General features: G+C 39.5%; 1 protein-coding gene across 1 annotated transcript in view; it reads right to left on the bottom strand.

Annotated features, from left to right (window-relative positions):
* Positions 1–5,760: 5,760 nt before the first annotated feature.
* Positions 5,761–23,100, bottom strand: part of LOC106879683 (uncharacterized) — a 34,365-nt gene continuing 17,025 nt past the window's right edge. Inside the window, 12 exon segments of the mRNA XM_089341101.1 lie at positions 5,761–6,160; positions 6,162–6,740; positions 7,445–7,562; positions 10,287–10,404; positions 13,166–13,250; positions 14,337–14,473; positions 15,284–15,445; positions 16,387–16,533; positions 17,197–17,340; positions 18,072–18,169; positions 19,735–19,867; positions 22,938–23,082. Coding sequence (XP_089197227.1) covers positions 5,963–6,160; positions 6,162–6,740; positions 7,445–7,562; positions 10,287–10,404; positions 13,166–13,250; positions 14,337–14,473; positions 15,284–15,445; positions 16,387–16,533; positions 17,197–17,340; positions 18,072–18,169; positions 19,735–19,867; positions 22,938–23,082 — 2,064 coding nt within the window. The 3' untranslated portion in view covers positions 5,761–5,962.

Below are 23,100 nucleotides of genomic sequence, written 5' to 3'. Positions count from 1 at the left end.
GCTAAGTTTGTGAAAACTTAGCTGTTGTAAAGAAACCAAGTGAGCACGAATAGACAGCCTGTGTAGTAAGAAGCTTGCTTCCAAACCACATGGTTCCGGATTCAGTCCCACTGCATGGCACCTTGGGCAAGTGTCTTCTACTTATAGCCTCGGGCTGACCAAAGCCTTGTGAGTGGATATGGTAGTTGGAAACTGAAACCAGCCAGGCTCTAGTAGAAGACACTTGCCCAAGGTGTCATGCAGTGGAACTGAACCCGAGACCATGTGGTTGGGAAGCAAGCTTCTTACCACACACACACACACACACATATATATATATAGGGTTGTGATCACGTGACCAACGAGGCTATCAGATGTTGTTACACACCGCTAGTCACAATGTGTTGATGTATTTGTCACCGTAAGCTAGCGGTTCGGCAAGGAAGACCGACAAAATAAGTACCAGACATTAAAAAAAAAAATTCTAAAATCCATAGCGGCACTCCAGCATGGCCGCAGGCTAATAATAATTGAAACCAGTAAAAGATAAAGGACCTATAATGGTCCTTCGTGTCTGCTACCGATGTATCGGAAAGAACTACATTATCCAACGTGTCCCTTTCTAAGACAGTCGAATGTTACTTAAGGGAGATTTTGGCTGCTATATCTAGCAAGTCATGCTTGGTCCATATACAGGCTGTATCGTTGCCGCTTTGGTTGGTCAACTTGTGTGGAGTGTCTTCCGAACTTTGAGCTTCTGAGAGTTAAACTGACTGACGCCGTATTAAAAGCCAACAGTTGGCGACATCTGGTGAGGAGTGTCTTAAACACCTACAACTTCGTCGGATGACGCCATGTTAAGGTCAACAGGTGAAGTTGTTGAAGTTTTATTTTTATTAATTCGTCGCTTTTTTTTTTCTTGTTTGTTTTGGGATTTTTTGTATGGTGTTTTTTTTTTCTTTTTTTTTTTTCTTTTTCAGATCCGGATTAAAGGTCAAGTGAACGGATTATTGAATATAATTAAAATGGAGAACGTAAACAGTCGGGTATCTGAAGACGTTATTAACAACAGCAACAACAGCAATTATAATTTTGGGGGGAAAATAGAAGGGTAAAAATGAATAAAAAACACACACTTATGCAATGTGTGTGTGTGTGTGTGTGTGTGACGATACTTGTGTATATGTGCGTGTGTGTGTGTGTGTTTGTGTGTTTATGTGTGCGTGTATGTATGCTTATATGTCTATATGTATCTATACGTGTATTTGCGGGTATTATATGTGTGTGTGTGTCTATATATGAATGCGTATATATGTATGAATGTATGTGTATGACGATACGTGTGTGTGTCTATGTCTGTGTCTATGTGTGCGCATACGTCTATGTGTGTGTCTATACGTGTATTTGCGGGTATTATATATGTGTGTATGAATGCGTATATGTATGAATGTATGTGTGACGATATGTGTATGTATATATATATATATATATATATATATATATATATATATATATATATATATACACCAATATGTATGTGTGTGTGTAGCGATACGTGTGTGTTTGTGTGTATTATATATGTATGTATGTGTCTATACGTGTGTGTGTTTATGTCGGTATGTATGTCTATATGTATGTATGAGTTTTGGTGTATTATATATCTATATATACACGTGTATGCATGTGTGTGTATGTATCCATGCATGCACGTATGTGTGCGTGTGTCTATACACGCGTGTTTGTGTGTGCGTACAAAAGGAAAAGAGAGCAAATGTTTCAAATACTCACAAAGTTCTACAAACTTTTCTGATTCAGAAGTGGTGGGCTAAGAAGGAAGGGAAGACAAAGAGGATGCGGAAGAGGAGGGGCTTTTAAACCAAGACAAGTGTATCCGACAGGCAGGATATAACCATCTCTAATTATTCCTTAAAGTCGGCTCTAGTAGTTCTCTCAACCCAGCTTAATAGATGTGTTTAAGGTGTGTAAAGGTTTTGGTAAACAATTGTATAATGAGCGGTTTTATTTTCATTTCATTTATTTTATTTTATTTTTAATTTTGGTTTTTGAACAAGGCGGTGAGCTGGCAGAAACGTTAGCGTGCTGGGCGAAATGCTTCGCGGTATTTCGTCTGCCTTTACGTTCTGAGTTCAAATTCCGCCGAGGTCGACTTTGCCTTTCATCTTTTCGGGGTCGATAAATGAAGTACCACTGGGGTCGATGTAATTGACTTACCCCCTCTCCTAAAATTACTGGCCTTGTGCTAAAATTTTAAATTATTATTATTATTATTATGGTGTCGAGCAGGCAGAATCGTTAGCATGCCGAGCAAAATGCTTAGCGGCATTTCATCTTAGTTGATTTTTGCCTTTCAGGATCGATAAAATAAGTACCAGTTGAACACTGGAGTCGATGTAATCGACTCATCCCTTCCCCCAATATTGCTGTCCTGTGACAAAATTTGAAACCAGCATTCGTCACTTAGCTGATAACTGGTCGGTTACGGCGACAAGGGTTCCAGCTGGGGGAAATTAACGTGCATGTGGCTGAGCACTCCACAGACATGTGGACCTTTAATGTAGCTTTCAGACTCAGTGTGACAGAGAATGTGACAAGGTTGGTCCCTTGAAATACAGGTACTAAACATTGGTGCCAGACGAGTAAACTGGAACAAGGTGAAAAAAAAAAAAGGTATCGCTCACAGGCACAATGCGCCGCCGGGAATTGAACTCACGACCTTAAGATCACGAGCCGAATATCCTAACCACTAAGCTACGCGCCTTCACTCACTTTACTGATGGAAGGGAAATAACTCAATAGCTTAGGAACAAATCTTATCCTTAGCATAAATCAGCAGATGACAGGATGGGAAAACCTCCAATATGGTCGCTTAAAGTTTGTGTCTGTGTTTTCGTCGCTTGATGATATGCTTGTGTGGTTAAGATGTTCGATTTGCAACTACGTGGTTTTGGGTTCAGTCCCACTGTGTGGCACCTTGAGCAAGTGTCATACTATTGCCCTGGGTCGACCAATGTTTTGTGAGTGAATCTGGTTGGCGAAAACTTTGTGTGTGTGTGTTGTTTGTCCCCATGGCATCACCACTCGATGACCGGTGCCGGTTTGTGTACGACCCCATAAGTTAGCAGTTCAACGAAAGAGACAGATAAAATAAGAACCAGACTTTAAAAAATAAGTATTGTTGTCGATTTATTATTCGACTAAAAAAGAAAAAAAACTTTAACACAGTGCTCTAGCATGGCCGCAGTCCAATGACTGAAACAAGATAAAAATGAAATAAAAGATCCACTGGAAATATGTAACCAATTGGTAAAAGTCGGAATAGCAACTTCACCAGTTGAGGAGTCAACAGACTTTGCATAGAGACACATGAACAAAAACAACAGAACATTAAATAATGTAATCTAAGATAAACATAGACAATAAATGGGGATGACTTGGCCACAGATGGTTTGGTAACTCAAGGCCAACCTATGGTTAAATAACACCAAAAAAACCCCATATTTGTGATGATTATAGTAACGTCTTAGTCAATGTTTGTAAAACTGAAAACAACAGAATGATGAATTCTAACCTGTTTCACAAGACGTAATTTTCTGTGGGATAAGTTCTGATTCCAAGCCGGGCATAAACACTTGATATTTAGAAATGACAGCCAAGCAGTCAGATTGTACGAATAATCAACAACATGCTGTGTTATTAGATGCATGCAGACAAATTCAGACATGAGATGTGGACTAATTTTACTTAACCTAAACAAATGTACGAGGGTGAGTCAAAAATTAATGCCATTTTGTTTAGGACAGGTATAATTACCAACACAGTAACATGTATCATACATCAAAATGAAGCTGGTCCTCTGTGGATCAGATCCCTACTTTTCAACATAGTCACTGTTTCTCTCAATAGCAATGTTCCACTTTTGAATGAGAGCATGTATCCCTGCCCCGTAAAATTCTGTTGACTGTTCTTTGAGCCACTTGTTCACTACCTCCACACTCACAAGATTTAGCGCCTTCAGACTATCATCTCTTTGGCGCCACGAAAGAGGGTTCGAGAGGTAAACATTATTCCAGTGACGAGGAAGTGAAAACTGTAGTGAAGAAATGGCTCAAAGAACAGTCAACAGAATTTTATGGGGCAGGGATACATGCTCTCATTCGAAGGTGAATATCTTTTGAAAATATGACAGCAAATATCTTGCTTGGACCCAAAATAGCTATTAAAGGAATGTCGTTTATTTTAAATAACAAAAATCAAAATTAATAATGTGAGTAATAGCAGAAACACACATGTTTTTTAGTTTATACAGACGAAAGAAACAGCATTCATTATTCGTAAATATAGTTTAACAATTTATTTATTCAATTTACTGCCAAATATCAGTTTTATACAAAACACAATCCTCGGCTGATAGGTGTGTGTGTGTGTGTGTGTGTGTGTGTGTGTGTGTGTGTGTGTGTGTGTGTGCGCGCACGCAATTAGTCTGCCATGGTCCCAAGAACTGATTACATGACCAAAGGATTCAGAAAGGAAACTCTTTCAACTGAAAATATCATAGTGAGAAAGTCACATTAACAATGCAGTGTTACTGACTTTGAAAGAATGCAATAGTTGTTGTGGGTGGGTGGATTTTAGGCATCAAAGGAGGTGGAATCTTGGTCTTGCCATACTGTTACCATACTATCTTTGTTACAATGGGAGCCCAAGATAGGAAGGCACTACATCTGCAATTTTAGCACAGAAGCTACTTATAATTGATAACGGGTCAACAGCCATTATCTATATATATATATATATATATATATATATATATATATATATATATACACACACATATAATTTCTTGATTAACAAGGCAACTAATGGTTTTATGTGGAAAAGACCTCCACAATTATTCAAGCAATCCAGCTGGGACTCTTATATGTGTGTGTGCATGTATGTATATATATATATATATATATATATATATATATATATATATATATATATATATATATATATATATATATATATATATATATATATATATATATATATATATACACAATTGTTTTGTATATATATATATATATATATATATATATATACAATTGTTTTGAGAAAGAAGATTGATTCGAAGTTCTCTCACAATACAGAGGTTTGAACTTAGAAGTGCTCAAGAGTAACTTGAGACAAAAGATATAAACTTGTAATGTGAAGAAACAAAAGACCTGGTAATTCAATCCACAAACATGATTCTGGTTAGAGATAGATTTAAAGGGCAATTGTACATGATAGGTTGAAAATATAATGCATAGACATTCCTTTAAAAAATCTGTAAGTTAATAAATATATTAAAAATATATGTGTGTAAAGTAGTAGATTTTAAAGATGCAGACATAAAAATGTTAAAACATGCGTGTATAGGTAAAAAATATTGGAGAAAGTCTGAAGTGGTGATGGAAACGAACTAAAAGATACAATGAAGAGTGAAGTTAAAATTTGGGATAGTTCTTTAAAAATGTCTGTGTATTTATACATTTTTAACCTAATTGTCCTTAAATTACCAGATCTTTTGTTTCTTCACATTACATATATACATATACATACATACACACACACACTATATATATATATATATATATATATATATATATATATATATATATATATATATATATATACACACATACCACCCACATGTTGGTAAATTATGATTTAATTATTAGCTATTAGTCTTTTCCAAATTAAAGTTATTTCTCTTGCAAAGTTTAGTAGTACTTCATATATATATATATATATATATATATATATATATATATATATATATACTGTATTTGTAGATTAACAAGGCGACCAATGGTTTCATGTGAAAAAAATCTCCACAATTATTCAAGCAATCCAGTTGGGAATGTTATATATAAACATACACACACACACGCACACACACCACCCACATATTAGTAAATCTTCATTTAATTAATCATTAACTATTAGTCTTTTCCAAATTAAAGCAATTTCTCTTGTAAAGTGTAGTAGTAGTAGTAGTAGTAGTAGTAGTAGTAGTAGTAGCTGCCATGTTAGTAGTAGTTATCACGGGAGTTGCAGTGTGACACAAAGTGGCCAGGCATGCCATCGAAGGTGGGGTGCTTGGCTCGGTGGAATCTCCAACGTTACTCTGAGTTATCCCAGTTTCCTGAATCAGATGCCGAATCGCCGAAAGACTCAGTGGCGGGGTCCATGACCAGAGTGTCGTTAGGTCTGCCGTTACCGTCGTCGTTATCGTCCGCATCGTCATCAGTCAAAGCATCGTTAGAAGCTGGACTAATTGCACCGTTTGAGTTTCTCGAGTCCTCCTCGGGGTCATCGGTGGGGGAGGTGAGCTTGAGGGAATCGAGCGCAGCAGTTTCTGCTGCAACAGAGTCACAGGTAAGGCTGTATTCCGAGTTCAAATCAAGATCGGAGCAGGTGTGCAAGTTAAAGGAGTCGTACTCCTCGAGGTCAGGATCAGGGTCAAGATCAATGTCGGAGGTGGGATTATTGGGGCTTTGTGAGTCTAACTGTAAGCTAGGACTCGTGGATGGATTCTTGGAGTCGACTGGTTCCGCCTCATCCTGATTCGTACCGCTGCTTTTCTCCTTCGTAGAGCAAAGATCTGCCAGAGATCCCACTGGAGATGAGGGAGGGGACAACTGTTTCGTACGTATTCCAACAACTTTAAGAACATTATCCAATTTCTTCATGTAATCCAAATGACCTTTGACCTTTTCAAAAGAGAAAAAAGAAAAAAAAAACACAGAAGGGAGAAATTAACTTTTGATCAGAAATTTATTTATAAATTGCATAACAAGTGTGTGTGTGTGTATGTGTGTGTGTGTGTGTATGTGTGTGTGTGCGTGTGTGTGTATTTTCAAATGAGTGTCTATATATCTTTTATCATCTTTCAGTCATTGGATTGCAGCCATATTGGGCAAACCATCTTGAAGGGCATAGTCACACAAAGCAACCTAAGTAATTATTAAGTTCAATACTTATTCTATCAGTCTCTTTTAACTGCACCACTAAACTACAGGGACATAAACAAACCAACACTGGCTGTCAAGCAGTAGTGGGAGACAAACTGATTAGATTGTGGGATCAATCCGGTACTGGACAAGGATTCTGGATTATTTTTCCTGTTTTTTCTTACTTTAAGTTGGCTATGCATGCGGATAGCCCCTCTCCACACTACTAATGTTTATCCAGGGGAAAGACCACCAATTTGGGCCAATATAGTCTAACACCAGTAATGCGATTGCTTACTTTTAGAATGACATTGTAGGGTAAGTATGAGAGGCTGGATCTAGCCAGCTTGAACGTAAAACAAATAGAATATCTGGGCCTGATACAGCCAGTTTAAAACACTAAAGGGTTCATCAACAACAACAACAATATATACATGGTATTGCAAACAATGAATGAAACTCACCACATCACTTAAATCAATATTGTGCATACAATGGTGCGTCAGTTTGACAGGCATCAAGCCGGCGATTTGGAACTGCATAGAGGACGATCTGTACAGGAATTTCAATAGCCAATCAGCTCTGTTGGAACGGGAAACATAACAACAGTGAAACAACATACGAAAAATATAGTGTGTGTGTGGGTGTGTATGTATTTATGTATATGTGTGCATGTGTATATATATATATATATATGTATACGTGTGTGTTGTGTGTGTCTGAGTATGGATGTATGTATGTATGTATCTGTGTATGTATGTATGTATATGTTTGTGTGTGTGTGTATATATGTATGTGTGTGTGTCTGAGTATGTATGTGCGTGTATGTATGTATATATATGTGTGTTTGAGCATGTATGTGTGTATGTATGTATGTATGTATATATGCGTGTGTGTTTGTTCATGTTTCTGTTGTGCCTGTAATTCAAAGGGTCAGCCTTGTCACACTGTGTCACGCTGAATATCCCCAAGAACTATGTTGAGGGTACACGTGTCTGTGGAGTGCTCAGCCACTTGCACGTTAATTTCACGAGCAGGCTGTTCTGTTGATCGGATCAACTGGAACCCTCGACGTCGTAAGCGACGGAGTGCCAACACACGCAACATGGTTTTACATAGAAGTGAGATATTGGGTGCATATGAAGGGTGTAAGCAATGGGTGTATACGAAGGGTGGAAAAATGCAAATGAGGGTTAGTAAGGTCTTGTTGCAGGTGTCATCAACAATGAAGCACAAATGAATTTAGAGAAAAACTAGGTGTGAGAAATGAGAAACCAGATGTGAAATGCAGAAGAGGAGACTGTGTTGGTGTGGACATGCGAGTCACGTGCAGGATAACAGATAGGACAAAGTGCCCCTGAGCGATTTAAATGGAAGCAATTTGCAGAAGAAGAAGATTGAGGAAGACTTGGGTGGGGTGGGGGTATAGTCGGGGAAAACCCGGGGCTGCTGAAACTCGGAAAGAAGAGAAAGGATTAGAAGAATTAGTAAGAAGCTGTATGGGTGAAAATCCTTCAAAATGCATGCAAGCATTGGAAATGGTCATAAAATGATGAAGACAGTGGTGTGTACATATTATAGGCACAGGCGTGGCTTGCTTCCCAACCAGATGGTTCCAAGTTCGGTCTCACTGTGTGGCATGTTGTGCAAGCCTTGGGCCAACTAAAGCCTTGTGAGTGGATTTCATAGACAGAAACTGAAAGAAGCCCATCGTGTGTGTTTGTGTGTGTGTGTATATGTGTTTGTCCCTTGTCCCTCACCACTGCTTGACAACCGGTGTTGGTGTGTTTATGTCCCTGTAACTTAGCAGTTCAGCAAAATGAGGCCAATATAGACTAAGTGCTAGGCTTAAATGGGTAAGTCCTGGGGGTTGGTTTGTTCAACAAAAACCCTTCAAAGTGGTGTCCCAGCATGGCCAAAGTTAACTGTCTGAAACGAATAAAAGATCAAAAAAAAAAATGTAATATAATAGTTTCAAAAATTAGCACAAGGCCAGCACACACACGTAACAGTAATAAAGAGATTACAACCGCGATGCACACAAAGTGATAGTTCGCATGCATACATGCAAAGTAGCAGCAAGCGTCGTAAGCTTTGGATTATGCAAGGAATAATAAATAGCAAAATCTGAAATTAGGACATGATGGTCACATTAGGAGTATGGACATTGATGAGGAGGCTTTCAAGGCTAACCCTTTAGCATTCAGATTATTCTGTCAAATGTAATGCTTATTTATTCAAATTGTTTTGAATTAAACATGTACTATCTCATAGCTTAAAGGTTTTAATGATGTTATTGTGATCAAATTTTGGTTTAAGTACCTCATATTAAGCATCGTAATGTTTTTATTTTTCCATTTTGGGGGGGGGGGAATTTTCAGGAAATTTTGGCGAATTTGTGTTCTACACAAGAATTCATATAATTATGACAAAAAAATTTTTTTTTATTTTTTGAAATTTATTTTTTTAATTAATATTTATAGCCACTTTAACAAGGCTGCCCATTCAAGCAGACTCTACTGCAATTTATTAATCCCTAAGACATCTTCTTGGGGTTAAAAAATTGCAGTTGAGTGCAATTTTTTAATCCCCAAGACATCTTGGGGTTAACAAAAATCACAGTAGAGTCCGCTCAAATGGACAGCTATGTTAAAGTGGCTACAAATATTACTTGTCAGTACAACTACTGTGTTGATCTCTGAGAGAGATTTTAGAACTATTTCTCAATTTTACAAAATAAAATTTTTTTTTTCCCATTTTTGAAACCCTCACCCCCACTTCACCCACTCACGAATTTTCTATTTTCTTTTAATCAGGATTTAAAATATGGACAGTCCAAATTTTTTGCTTATCTCCCAGCAATGGACCATTAAATGTTTTTATGAGGAGAAAAATAACTGAAAAACATCAAGCAAGGAAGGTAGGTGGTTGTAAGATATGCTAAAAATAACAGCTAAATAGCCCTAAAATTACACAAAATTTTTTTTTTTTTTTCTGGTTTTTGCATAACCTTATGAATTCTCACACGGAGAACACAAATTCACAAAAAAATTTTTCTGAAAACTCCAAAAAATAATAAAAGTCAAGAGAAGTTAATATCGGGTACTTAAACCAGAATTCTCTCATTATTACTTATTTTTTCAAGTGACATAGTAAGGTAGGTACGAGGGGCCAGATCTGGTCAGTTTTACCAAAAAAAAAAAAAAAAAAAGACAAACAAAAAAAGGTAGAATATTTGGGCCTGATGTGGCCCAGTTGAAATGCTAAAGGGTTTTTAAAGAACTTTACAATAAAACTTTTACCAACCTACAGTAGCCATTTATCAATTTACCAGACACCACTCTTTGAAGCTGTTCCCAATTGGAACTCTTGGCACTGACAGGTGCTCCAAGTAGAATCACATCTTCTACAATACCTTCACAACCTGCAATAGTTTGTTTGGGTTTTAGTATTGGTGGTGAGAGTATCCGCAGTAGAAGTGCTGCTAGTAGTAGTGTTTGTAATAATGGTGGTGGTGGTGGTTGCAATGATGGTTGTGGTTTTGGTGGTAGTGTTTGTAATGATGATGGTGGTGGTGATCATAAAGATGGTTGTAGTTTTGGTGGTAGAGCTTGTAATGATGATGATGGTGGTGGTGGTGGTGGTGGTGCTAGTGGTGGTGGTCATAATGATGGTTGTGGTTTTGGTGATAGAAGTTGTAATGATGATGATGGTGGTGATTGTGGTCGTAGTGGTGGTCATGGTGGTGGTGGTCGTCGTCATGGTGATCATAATGATGGTTGTGGATTTGGTGGTAGAGTTTGTAATGATAATGGTGGTGGTGGTGATAGTTATGGTGGTAGTATGATTGTAGTGGTCATAATGAATGGCTGTGGTTTCGGTGGTAGAGTTTGCAGTAACAGTCTGCTTTGGCTTGGTTTCTATGGCGCAATGTTCTTCCATACATCAACTCCTTTACAGACTGTGTTGGGTGCCTTTTACATGGCACCGCCACAGGTGCCATTATGTGGCATGGGCACTATTATGTGGCACCAGCATGGGTGCTTTTCATGTGGCACTGGCACAGAGCTCTTGGAGGTCAATCCTCTTCAGCAGTGGGGGGGGGGACCGGCCTTAACACTTCTGTGTGGAGGACATGTCTTCTTGAGTACGGCATCATACAAGATATCTCTGTCCTTTGTCATCTCCTCCATTAGGTTCAGTCTTTCATTAAATTAAAATCTCCCATCAAAATTTCATGCTAATTTTTTGTTCCAAACATCAGCTTAATAATGATAAGGTCGTTTTACAAAATTCTTCATTATTTCGAAAATTAATTAAAACAAAGACAATGTCTTTCGACAGAAATACAATAACAAAGGGGCTAGATTGATCCCTCAATACAAGACTCATACGTTTCACTTAATCAACCTTAATAGCACTTAATTATGGAGGCGCAATGGCCCAGTGGTTAGGGCAGCGGACTCGCGGTCATACGATCGCGGTTTCGATTCCCAGACCGGGCGTTGCGAATGTTTATTGAGCGAAAACACCTAAAGCTCCACGAGGCTCCGGCAGGGGATGGTGGCGAACCCTGCTGTACTCTTTCACCACAACTTTCTCTCACTCATACTTCCTGTTTCTATTGTGCCTGTAATTCAAAGGGTCACACACACACTGTGTCACGCTGAATATCCCCGAGAACTATGTTAAGGGTACACGTGTCTGTGGAGTGCTCAGCCACTTGCACGTTAATTTCACGAGCAGGCTGTTCCGTTAATCGGATCAACTGGAACAGCCTGCTCGTCCAGCCTGACAAGGGAGATAACTCCCTTCGACTAGAATTTTTTTAATTTTTTTTAGAAAAATCCTATTTGTGTTAAAGGAGTTATGTCGCTTGGCAAACAAACCTAAGTTATTTCCCTTTGGATATCTTATCGCCGCCACCATTGTTGACGGAATAGATTCTTTATTTTACAGCAGTAATTCTCTGCTTTGAAGTGGGGGAGCCTTTTAGCCGGATAAAAAATCGACCGCAATACACAATTTTTAAAGTCTGTACTTATACCCCCGCCCACCGTGGTTTCTATAGCCGGACTGTTAAAATGACGGGGATGTAAACAAACCAGCACTGGTTGCCAGGCGATGGCAGAGGGGGGGGGGGGGGGGGAACAAACACAGACACGAAGACACCCTGGGCCCAAAGCATTTTGTCTGGCATACTAAAAAAAAAATCTGAAGAAGAAGATTTCTCACAAAACACCTGATAGGTAGTGAAAACAAGAGATAGAACGGAGACAGCCAGGAACGAAAATACAGATGTACAGGCATATTATTGTGTGGGGGAGGGTACATGTGTGTGCGCATATGTGTGTGTGCGTGTGGGTGCATGTGTGGTGTGTGTGTGTGCGTGTGCGTGTGAGTGATGTATACCAATCAAGTCCAACCTGTGCCAGCATGGAAAGGGTAAAGGATAATTATTTCTTTATCGCCCACAATGGACTAAACATAGAGGGGACAAACTAGAACAGAAAAAGGGATTAAGTCGTTTACACCAACCCCAGTGCATAACTGGTACTTAATTTATCGACCCTGAAAGGATGAAAGGCAAAGTCGACCTCAACGGAATTTGAACTCAGAACATAAAGACAGATGAAATACCACTAAGCATTTCACCTGGCCTGATAACTATTCTGCCAGCTCGTCGCTTTAATGCAAATGCAACATAATGGCAGAGGAACAACCGCTAAACATTTCGTCCGGCATGCTAACATTTCTGCCAGCTCACCGACCTAAGGGTAAAGGGTAAAGCCCTCCTTCGGTCATGAATGACCATGGGATTACACCTAGAAAGTTCCCCTCCGAGGCACAAGTCTGGGCAAGGTTGTTTATGGAAGACCAGCAGTTGCCCATGCATACCAGCCTCCCCTTTCCGTGCCACTGATGTTATCCAAGGGAAAAAGCAAAGGCCATTACAGCTTGGCACCAGTGACGCCACAACACATTTCTACAGCTGAGTAGACTGGAGTAATGTGAAATAAAGGGTCTCGCTCAAGAACACAACACACAGCTCAGTCCAGGAATTGAACTCACAATCTCATTAAATGATATGATGATGATGATGATGATGATGATGATGATGGTGATGTCCACCACCTCCATACCCTCTCCTGCAACTAGAGCTCCTTGGAAATCATTTTACCCACCTTTTCTTTTGGATAGTTCTTCCAAACAGCAGTAAATTACTCTGGCACCAAGACTGTAGCCAATCAGCGACACTGGACGGCATCCCTGCAATATAAACACTTCACCTTATATAATTCTTTCTACTTTAGGTGCAAGCTTGAAAATTTTGTGGGAAGGGGTCAGTCATTTACATTGACTCCGGGGCTCATTAAGTATTTGTTTTACCCAAAAGCATGAAAGGCAAAGTAGACCTTGAAGGAATTTTAACCCGGAAAATAACAGAACCTCGCGAAAAGGCAAGCACAGAGCAGGAGAGATCTTTAGAGGAAGAACTCCCATCTGACAAGTGTTTCGACCCTTATACCTGACACTCTACAGAAGTCAGGCCTACCCAAGTCATGGCTCCTAGGTGTCCTCCTGTTGCTTTCCAAAATCCTGTCTCCAGCAGGATTTGAACCTGGGTCATTCTTTTGTCCCCAGGTCTGTGTTTTAGAATATGAAGCCGGAAGAAATGCTGCTAAGCATTTTGTTCGGCATGCTAACGACTCTGCCAGCTCACCACCTTTTCAAACACTGACATACAATCTTCTCCAGTGGTGAAACGATTAAAAAAGACCTTTTATTTATGGAAGAGAGTAAAATACCCAATCTTTCTGCTGTTTTCACGGCTGTACTGTGTTTGAGTGGAGGCGCAATGGCCCAGTGGTTAGGGCAGCGGACTCGCAGTCATAGGATCGAAGTTTCAATTCCCAGACCGGGCGTTGTGTGTGTTTATTGAACAAAAACACCTAAAAACCTCCACGAAGCTCCGGCAGGGGATGGTGGCGAACCCTGCTGTACTCTTTCACCACAACTTTCTCTCACTCTTACTTCCTGTTTCTGTTGTGCCTGTAATTCAAAGGGTCAGCCTTGTCACACACTGTGTCACGCTGAATATCCCCGAGAACTACGTTAAGGGTACACGTGTCTGTGGAGTGCTCAGCCACTTGCATGTTAATTTCACGAGCAGGCTGTTCCGTTGATCGGATCAACTGGAACCCTCAACGTCGTAAGCGGCGGAGTGCCAACAACAACAACTGTGTTCGAAATATTACTTTCTTCGTCCGTATGATACGATACACATTCAGGGCTTCCAGAAACAAGAAATAAAGTGTGAGAAAAAAAAACAAAAACAAAAAAAACAACACCAACCTGTTCTCTGGCAAGAAGCACCTCTGCTAGTTGCTTACCAACTTCTTTTGACCTCCGCAGACATACGCTCCACGGGTTGTCGATGACACCCGCTGCGGATACAAGAGAACGTGGCCAAGTAACAGCAGCCATCAGACCTGCAAAGAGAAAACGAAATGAAATTCAATAAATCAAGCTTTTAGAGTTTCCATTTGATGCACATAAGGGGAGGGGTGGAGGAGGGGAGGTGGAGGTGAGGAGGAGGGGCGGGGATGGGAGGGGGAGGGGGAGGAGGAGCCACCACCACCTCCTCCTTATGAAATGCTCCAGGCTGGTCATGGATTAACTTAGGGGCTGGGCATGTTTTTCACTGGCACAGCAAGAGGATAGACGATGGTCCCGTTTTTCAACAGCAAAGGTATCATCTACATCCTCTGGGTTCCCTATGGCCAGACAGGCAACAAGGAGTGAGTACTTTGTAGAAGTCTGGTGGGATTCAGGAGGAGATTTCATCGCAAAACGTCAGGAGGAGATATCGTCACACCTGCACCAGGACAATGCACCAATCCACAATTCCACCATCCTGGTAACCAGCAACTTGACACAGATTGGCATCAAAACTGCCCTTACCCTTCTCACAGTCCAGACCTTGGTCGCTGCAACTTTTGGTCTGTTCTTCAAGCTGAAGGAGAAGATGAAGGAGGCTGTGGCAAGAGTCCTGGACACCTTGACTTTGGAGGGACGTCCATGGGGCCTTCACAAAGAGGCAGGGGCACTACAACAAGGGCATTGGAGTCAGAGGGTTCTACTTTGAAGGAGATTAGGGTTTTGTATTTCTTTGAAATTAATTAATGTCTCACCTGAAAAAGTTCCAAAACGTCCGGAATGTGAAAAAGAGAGAAAGCAAGAGAGAAAGTGGCAGCAAACACAGTCGTAGTGATGGTGTTAAGTAAAAAGTAACCACTAACCAGATAAAATGGTATATTTGAGCACTTCCTGGGTGGCCACACCAATGGCCATTCCGACCATATATTCAAAGGCCTTCCCCAGTTCCAGAAGGTATCGAGATTCCCATCGTAAACTGTACTGTTCCAAACTCTCGTTCAAAGTCTGCCAAGGCTCTTTGTAATCTGAAAATAATCACAAAATATTTTCAACATTGAAAGCATATCAGGCTTACGGCATAGAAATTGGCAAAGTGCAGGAGATGTAAAATAATTCGTTTTTAACAGATGTCGTTTAAGTACATACGGGAAACCGGCCCTTATGTATGTGTGTATGTGTGTGTGCATGCATGCATTCCAGATGTCTTGAGATTTTTTAAGAAGAGCCAGTTATAACTGTCCTAGATTATTTTAAGTACATCCAGGTACACAGGTATTTTGAAAACGCCTCACTGAGTAACAACCGTACCTTGTATAGTTGCAGGTTGCCCTTTGGCAAGGTGTAGCACCCGTTCAGCCACCCTACCAGGGATACGGCAAAGTCATGGAAGATTGTGAAGCAGTAACGGAAGAGCTCAACTGAGCCAACGATGCTTCTTTACATTGGTGCTAAGCGGAGGAATACAAGATCAACTCAGGATCACCAAGCTTTATCAAGAGAGCAACTGCAATGCATTTATGGTTGTGAAATCAGCTAGGAGACAGAAGGCTGAATTCATCATCATCATTATCATCATCGTTTAACATCCGTCTTCCATACTGGCATGGGTTGGACGGTTGACGGGAGCCGGCGCCAGGTAGAAAGCTATCCCAAGTAACTGTGTCTGATTTGGCAGGGTTTTTATGGCTGGATGCTCTTCCTGACACCAACCACCCTGCAGGGTGGACTGAGTGCTTTTTACATGGCACAAGCAGGGGCAAGGTCAGTTTTGGCAAGGTTTTTACAGCTGGATGCCCTTCCAAACGCCAACCATTTTACAATGATGGTTAAGATGATTAACACGATGATTTAGGTGATGTTTAAGACGATGATTAAGATGATGATTAAGGTGTTGGTTAATATGATTAAGATGGAGGTTATGGTGAAGTTAAGATGATTAAGGTGATGGTTGAGATGATAAGCTTACCTTTCATTGTGTTATTAAGCCATCCATTGACAGCAATCGTTATATGAAGTTGTTTACCCATGTTTTCAGTTTGAAGTCTTAAACCAGGCACAAGAGGCTCAAAGACAAATTCTTCCACGGCACCAACACGCCGTTTCATTTTGTATCCTGCAAGAGATTGAAGAGGAGGGAAACTGTGAGAAGTCAGAGGCACTGTTCTGCTTCCTCTTCCTCTTTTTCCCCCCCTCTCATCTGACTATCTTGTAAAAACAAATAGAGAGAAATAAGAGGAGAGGAGGTAAGAAAGATAGTGATGGAGAAAGAGGGGATGAGAGAGTGGGAAGAGTTAGAGGGATGATAGAAAAGGAGGGTGAGATAGAGTGAGCTATGTGGAGTACATATCTGAAGGTAGATGGAAACATAGATAAAGCTCAACAACATAGATATGCCAAATTATGGATAAATAAAGACGGATGAATGGATGGATGGATGGTTGGAAGGATGGATGAATGGACAGATAGTCAGATAGACAGGCAGGCAGGCAGATTTTTAGACAAGCAGACAGAGAGAGAGAGAGATAGATAGATAGATAGATAGATAGATAGACAGCCAGAGGCAGATAGATAGATAGACAGAGGCAGATAGACAGACAGACAGACAGACAGACAGACAGACAGATAGATAGATAGACAGGCACATACATACATACATACATACATACATACATACATTGATAGATAGACAGATATGCAGACAGATAGAGACAGGCAAATGGATAACAGATAGGCAGACAGACAGACAGACACACGAACAGAGAATAGTAAAAGAGACCTGTTAGTCCAGCACCAGCAACACCAAACAAGGAACTAATGACAGCGAGACCAGTGGTAGTAGCAAGAGCTGCTGCCCCAGCACCTCCTATAATGGCACCAGCACCAGCGGCCACTAAAGGAGCAGCCAGGCCCCCAGTTAAACCTGTTGAAGAGAAAGACAGACAGATAGAGATAAAACATATATATATATATATATAAATTCAATAATAGGACAAATTCTTTTACAAGAATTTATCAAGTAGCTAGCGTGAAAAAAACCTCATAAGGGAAAAAATCCATCATTTATTCTCGAAATATATAATTATATTTATATAAGGGCATTACTATATAATAACGCCTCACGCCATGAGGGACTCTAAGGTCAGACTACTATAAAAAACACATTTTTACCGAATGCGAGGAAATGCAACTCTCAAAGCCAACCCCTTAAAAACGGACTAAATTATAGATCATGATTTCGTAGTTATTGTAGTATTATACAACTTCTACTCGTCAGTATAATATGGTCCAGAAAAATAGAAATAAACAGTGAATCAACTTCCTCGCATTCGGTAAAAATGTGTTTTTTATAGTAGTCTGACCTTAGAGTCCCTCATGGCGTGAGGCGTTATTATATAGTAATGCCCTTATATAAATATAAATATATATATATATATGTATAATGGAAAATTTAAAATATCCCCGTTTTACAAAATAAATGATGAAAACGTTCAACTATGAAAGGCAAGAGATGAATACTTTCTAAGAATTCTAAATCCGAAATTAAACTGAAAATAGTCGACATTCCATATAATAAATAATGGTAAAAAAAGTTTCTTATGACTGGAACAATTAAAAAGAATAAAAGAATGTCGACGCAAGGGTAATGCTTACCAATCAAGGTCCCGCCACCAAGAGTGGCTAAACTTATAAGGGCAACCCTTTTAAATTTATTATTCCTTGCTCGTTTGCTTTTCTCTTCAGCTTCTTCCCTGAAATGACATCCAGATGAACAATAATTTAGATTTCATTAACAGGACCCATGAATTTATATTTATATTTTATTAGCAGGGTCCATGAATATTTCACACATATTTTATTAGCAGGACCTGTGAATATTTCAAACATTTATATTTTATTAGCAGGACCTGTGAATATTTCAAACATTTATATTTTATTAGCAGGACCAGTGAATATTTCAAACATTTATATTTTATTAGCAGGACCAGTGAATATTTCAAACATTTATATTTTATTAGCAGGACCAGTGAATATTTCAAACATTTATATTTTATTAGCAGGACCAGTGAATATTTCAAACATTTATATTTTATTAGCAGGACCAGTGAATATTTCAAACATTTATATTTTTTAGCCGGACCAGTGAATATTTCAAACATCTATATTTTATTAGCAGGACCAGTGAATATTTCAAACATTTATATTTTATTAGCAAGACCTGTGAATATTTCAAACATTTATATTTTATTAGCAGGACCTGTGAATATTTCAAACATCTATATTTTATTAGCAGGACCAGTGAATATTTCAAACATTTATATTTTATTAGCAAGACCTGTGAATATTTCAAACATTTATATTTTATTAGCAGGACCTGTGAATATTTCAAACATTTATATTTTATTAGCAGGACCTGTGAATATTTCATGGAATTAGCGGTAAACTTTTTGGGATATTTCTGAATAACTTTATCCCCAAAAACCTGAAAGTGTAGCCTGTGCTGTTTCTGTATCAAAAAAATAGTTGCTCATCTGTTATTCATTGAAAAGTGAAGGAAATTGGAATACGATGATTACTTAATACACTTAATATATACACTTTATGTACTTTATGCACAATTTTATAGGCTTAATACACTGCATTCTCCCTCCTTCATATATGTTTGTGTTATATGTATGTGTGTGTATATATATATATATATATATATATATATATATATATATATATATATATATATATATATATATATATATATATATATATATGTATAAATATATATATATATATATATATATATATATATATATATATACATACTTACTTCCCAACCACATGATTCCGGGTTCAGTCCTACTGCATGGCACCTTGGGCAAGTGTCTTCTTCTATAGCCACAGGCTAACCAAAACCTTGTGAGTGAATTTGGTCGACAGAAACTGAAAGAAGCCCATTGTATGTGTATATACATACACACACACATACATGTATATATATATATGTATGTATAGGTATATATCTCTGTGTGCATGTGTCTTTGCATCTTCATCCCCCACCACTGGTTCACAACTGGTGTTGGTATGTTTACATCCCCGTAACTTAACTGTTTCGCAAAAGAGACCAACAGAATGAGTACCAGGCTTTAAAAAAAAAATAAGTACAGGATTGATACATTCAGCTAAAGTTCTTCAAGGCGGTGCCCCAGCATGGCCACAGCCAAATGAGTGAAACAAGTAAAAGATGAAAGAAACACACACATACACACACACCTATGTAAATATACAGGTGAAAATGGAAAGAGAGAGCAGAAAGTTTACTCACTGAGATACCCTGTAGGCATCTGTCTTCAACTGCTCGGAGAACGTTTTCTCAAAATCTATGATGTCGTCCCAGTTAATACGAAACAACCAAGCAAGATGTTTGGCCAGCACTCGCGAACGAGCATCGTATCTACCTAAACAAACACCGTAAATAGAGAAATCCATAAGCATAGGAATGTGAATTGCTGGTAATAAGCACGGGTCCTGTATTCAAAGAGGGCAAAACAAACACTTTACACAATCACTGTGTAACAAAAATTTTATTTATTTATTCATTTTTTAATTTTTTTTTTTGTTTTTGGTCAGTAAGTGTTATTTCTATGTGGAGGCACGTGGCTTAGTGGTTAGGGTGTCAGCATCATGATCGTAAGATTGTGGTTTCGATTCCTGGACCGGGCGACGCGTTGTGTTCTTGAGCAAAACACTTCATTTCACGTTGCTCCAGTCCACTCAGCCGGCAAAAATGAGTAACGCTGCGATGGACTGGTGTCCCGTCCAGCTGGGGGAAACACATATGCCATTGAAACCGGGAAACCGGGCCCATGAGCCTGGCTAGGCTTTAAAAGGGTGCATTTTTTAAAAAAATTTTAAGTGTTATTTCCTATTTGCTTCTATCTAGAAATCAAAGGAAATCACTACTGTTCCCTTCAAACTTTGCTTTTGTGACCTGGACATCAATGTTTCGAAACTGACCGATTTCCCACTAACATTTCAAACAGCTATCTTTTTCTCACTCAACAAATGTCGAGGCAGTCTGGCCACATGGAGAGGATGGATGAGGAGCAGATAGTAAGGAGAGTGATGAAGGCTGAAGTGGTAGGCAGCAGAACCAGAGGCAGACCTCGGTTTGTGTGGATGGATGGAGTGAGGAAAGCTTTGCTGGTTAGAGGTATTGGAGTGAGAGAGGCAAGAGAGTTTATAAACGATAGGAGAGCTTGGAGAGTGTTTGTGGATGAATGAGTGAATTTGATGTTGCTCAAAGGGGTACAGAACCAGCATGATGCGGCGGGGGTAAACCAGTATATGCTGTCAGGCCCCACTGCTGATATTGGGGGTTGTGTTCTATGCTTTGACCTGAGCATAAAATGGGGCTCGCCCCTTTGAGCTAGGAAATGAATGGAACGCCTAGTGTGTGTCTTGTTGTGGCTACCCACTCCTAAAAAAAAATGGGGAATAGGCCTGGGTATATATATATATATATATATATATATATATATATATATATATATATATTTCAAACAGATTCAGTACTGAGTTTCTGAAGCAGAATTTTCTGGAACTTTCTGGAAGTTTCAAGAAGTTTCTAAAAGTTTCAAGAATTTCTAGAATGTTCTGGCATAGATGACAGTATAAATACAGGGATATGTATAGGGGTCATAAGCTCAACAGTTCAGTTTGCTTTTCGTTGTCCAAGTGGAGACAAACTTGAGGAAAGCAAATTTTAAAGGAAATATTAGCCATTTTTCAAAATTTTCAAGGGGTGCTTGCTTCTATCTAGAAATCAAAAGAAATCACTACTATTCTCTTTAAACTTTGATTTTCTGACCTGGACATCAATGTTTTGAAACTGACTTATTTTCCATTACATTTCAGACAGATTCAATGCTAAATTACTGAAGCAGAATTTTTAGGGATGAGTAAGTGGAGACAACAGGATGGCGGCAGCGGCAGTGGTGGTGGTGGTGGTGGTGTGGTGGTAATAGTGGTGGTGGTAGTGGTCATTGTTATCTCCTTCATGCTCACAATCATAACATTTACAACCACCACAACCAACCAGCCACCACCTCCATCACCACCATCGCAATCACCATGTGCACAACCATTACCACCCACAAATATCCCCCTAACCACCCACACCAGCGTCACCACCACCATCTTTACATTTACAACCGTTCTCACTACTACCACTAAGACCTCTAATCTCCTCTAATCTCACCTATTATAATCCTATACACCGAACATGTCATACTGTTGGCAAGGCAAGGCAGGCAGGCGGGAGAAAGGGAAGGAGGGAGAAAGGAAGGAAGGAAGGAGTAATCCTCTGCTAATCTATACTTCTGGTAGGATTTCAGAGCAACGCTGCAAACTAATCAACCGTGTGTGTGTGTGTGTGTAAAGGCACGTGGCCTAGAGGTTAGGGTGTTGCACCCACAATCCCATGGCTGTGGTTTTGATTCCCAGCCCAGCAGTGTCTTTGTGTTCTTGAGCAAAGAGCTTCATTTCACATTGCTCTGCTCTACTGAGCTGTGAATGGGTAACCCCGTGGTGGACTGGGGCCCTGTACAAGAGGACTGTTGGCCCATCCACCCAACCAGTGGGATGGCATCGTTGAAAAGCTACAACAATGCAAGAAAGTGCATTGTGATCAGAGGTGTATAACAACATCTGATAGTCCGGTTGATATAGAGAGATAATATTTATCCCCAGTTAAACATGGGTGTTCTGTTAGAACAAGCTATACTGCAGCAGATACCACAGGAGAAACTCTGATATTGGCTTTTGGTGCAAAAATGCACTCGTTTATATCACTAGTGGAGAGATAAATCCCCGACCACCTCCAGCACTGAGACCACCAGATCACGTGATTTCAATCTTCCTTTGTCTCATCGATAATGGATACTTGATCGCTAGAGGCACAGTGATATATAGAATAACAGTACCAGAACAGGTGCTGGTGTCAAAATAACCCAGTGAGCTTGTTAAAAATATATATATTAACAACAGAGGCAGTATTAATACTGAGAGGTAATATTTATCCCCACTTAAAGCTGGATGTTCTGTTAGAACAGACTATACTATGGTAGATGCCACGAGAAAATCTCTCATATTGGCTTTTGGTGCAAAATGCACTCTTGATTGTATCACTGGCAGGGAGATAAATCTCTGCCACCCCCAGCACCAAGACCACCAGATCATGTGATTAGATTTGAAAAGGTGTGTGTGTGTGTTACTGTCTTGACCTCATGTGAAAGGAATAGGTTCTTCCTGGTTTTAAAAAATGCCTCAGATATGCCAAATATCATGAAAGTGGCCCCTATGTTTCCAGCAGGAGTTGACAAATAAGAAGGAGTGGGGAATGGCAAGGTAAGACCAGGAAACATACAACTAAACAACAACGTAATCCCGCCAGTTCAGGAATGGTAAAAACGAATGTTGAAACAATAAAAGAGAAACATGAAATAAGATGCATAAGAGTAAGTTTACCATTGTTAATTAATAGCGGTATAAGCTCAACAACCAGTGGTAATAGGGATTCTTTCAAGACTTCTTCATGCAGCAAAACTTCAATGTAGGGGTCAACTTCATAGCTGCCATGACCCTCCAAGAATGCTTTGATGTTGACACGAACCTGAAATTTGGGCAAAGG

The sequence above is a fragment of the Octopus bimaculoides genome, chromosome 24 (assembly GCF_046866305.1).
Source record: "Octopus bimaculoides isolate indiv1 chromosome 24, ASM4686630v1, whole genome shotgun sequence".
NCBI lineage: Eukaryota > Metazoa > Mollusca > Cephalopoda > Octopoda > Octopodidae > Octopus > Octopus bimaculoides.
Note: the sequence above shows the minus strand (reverse complement) of the source record. Positions and strands in the feature narration are given on the sequence as shown.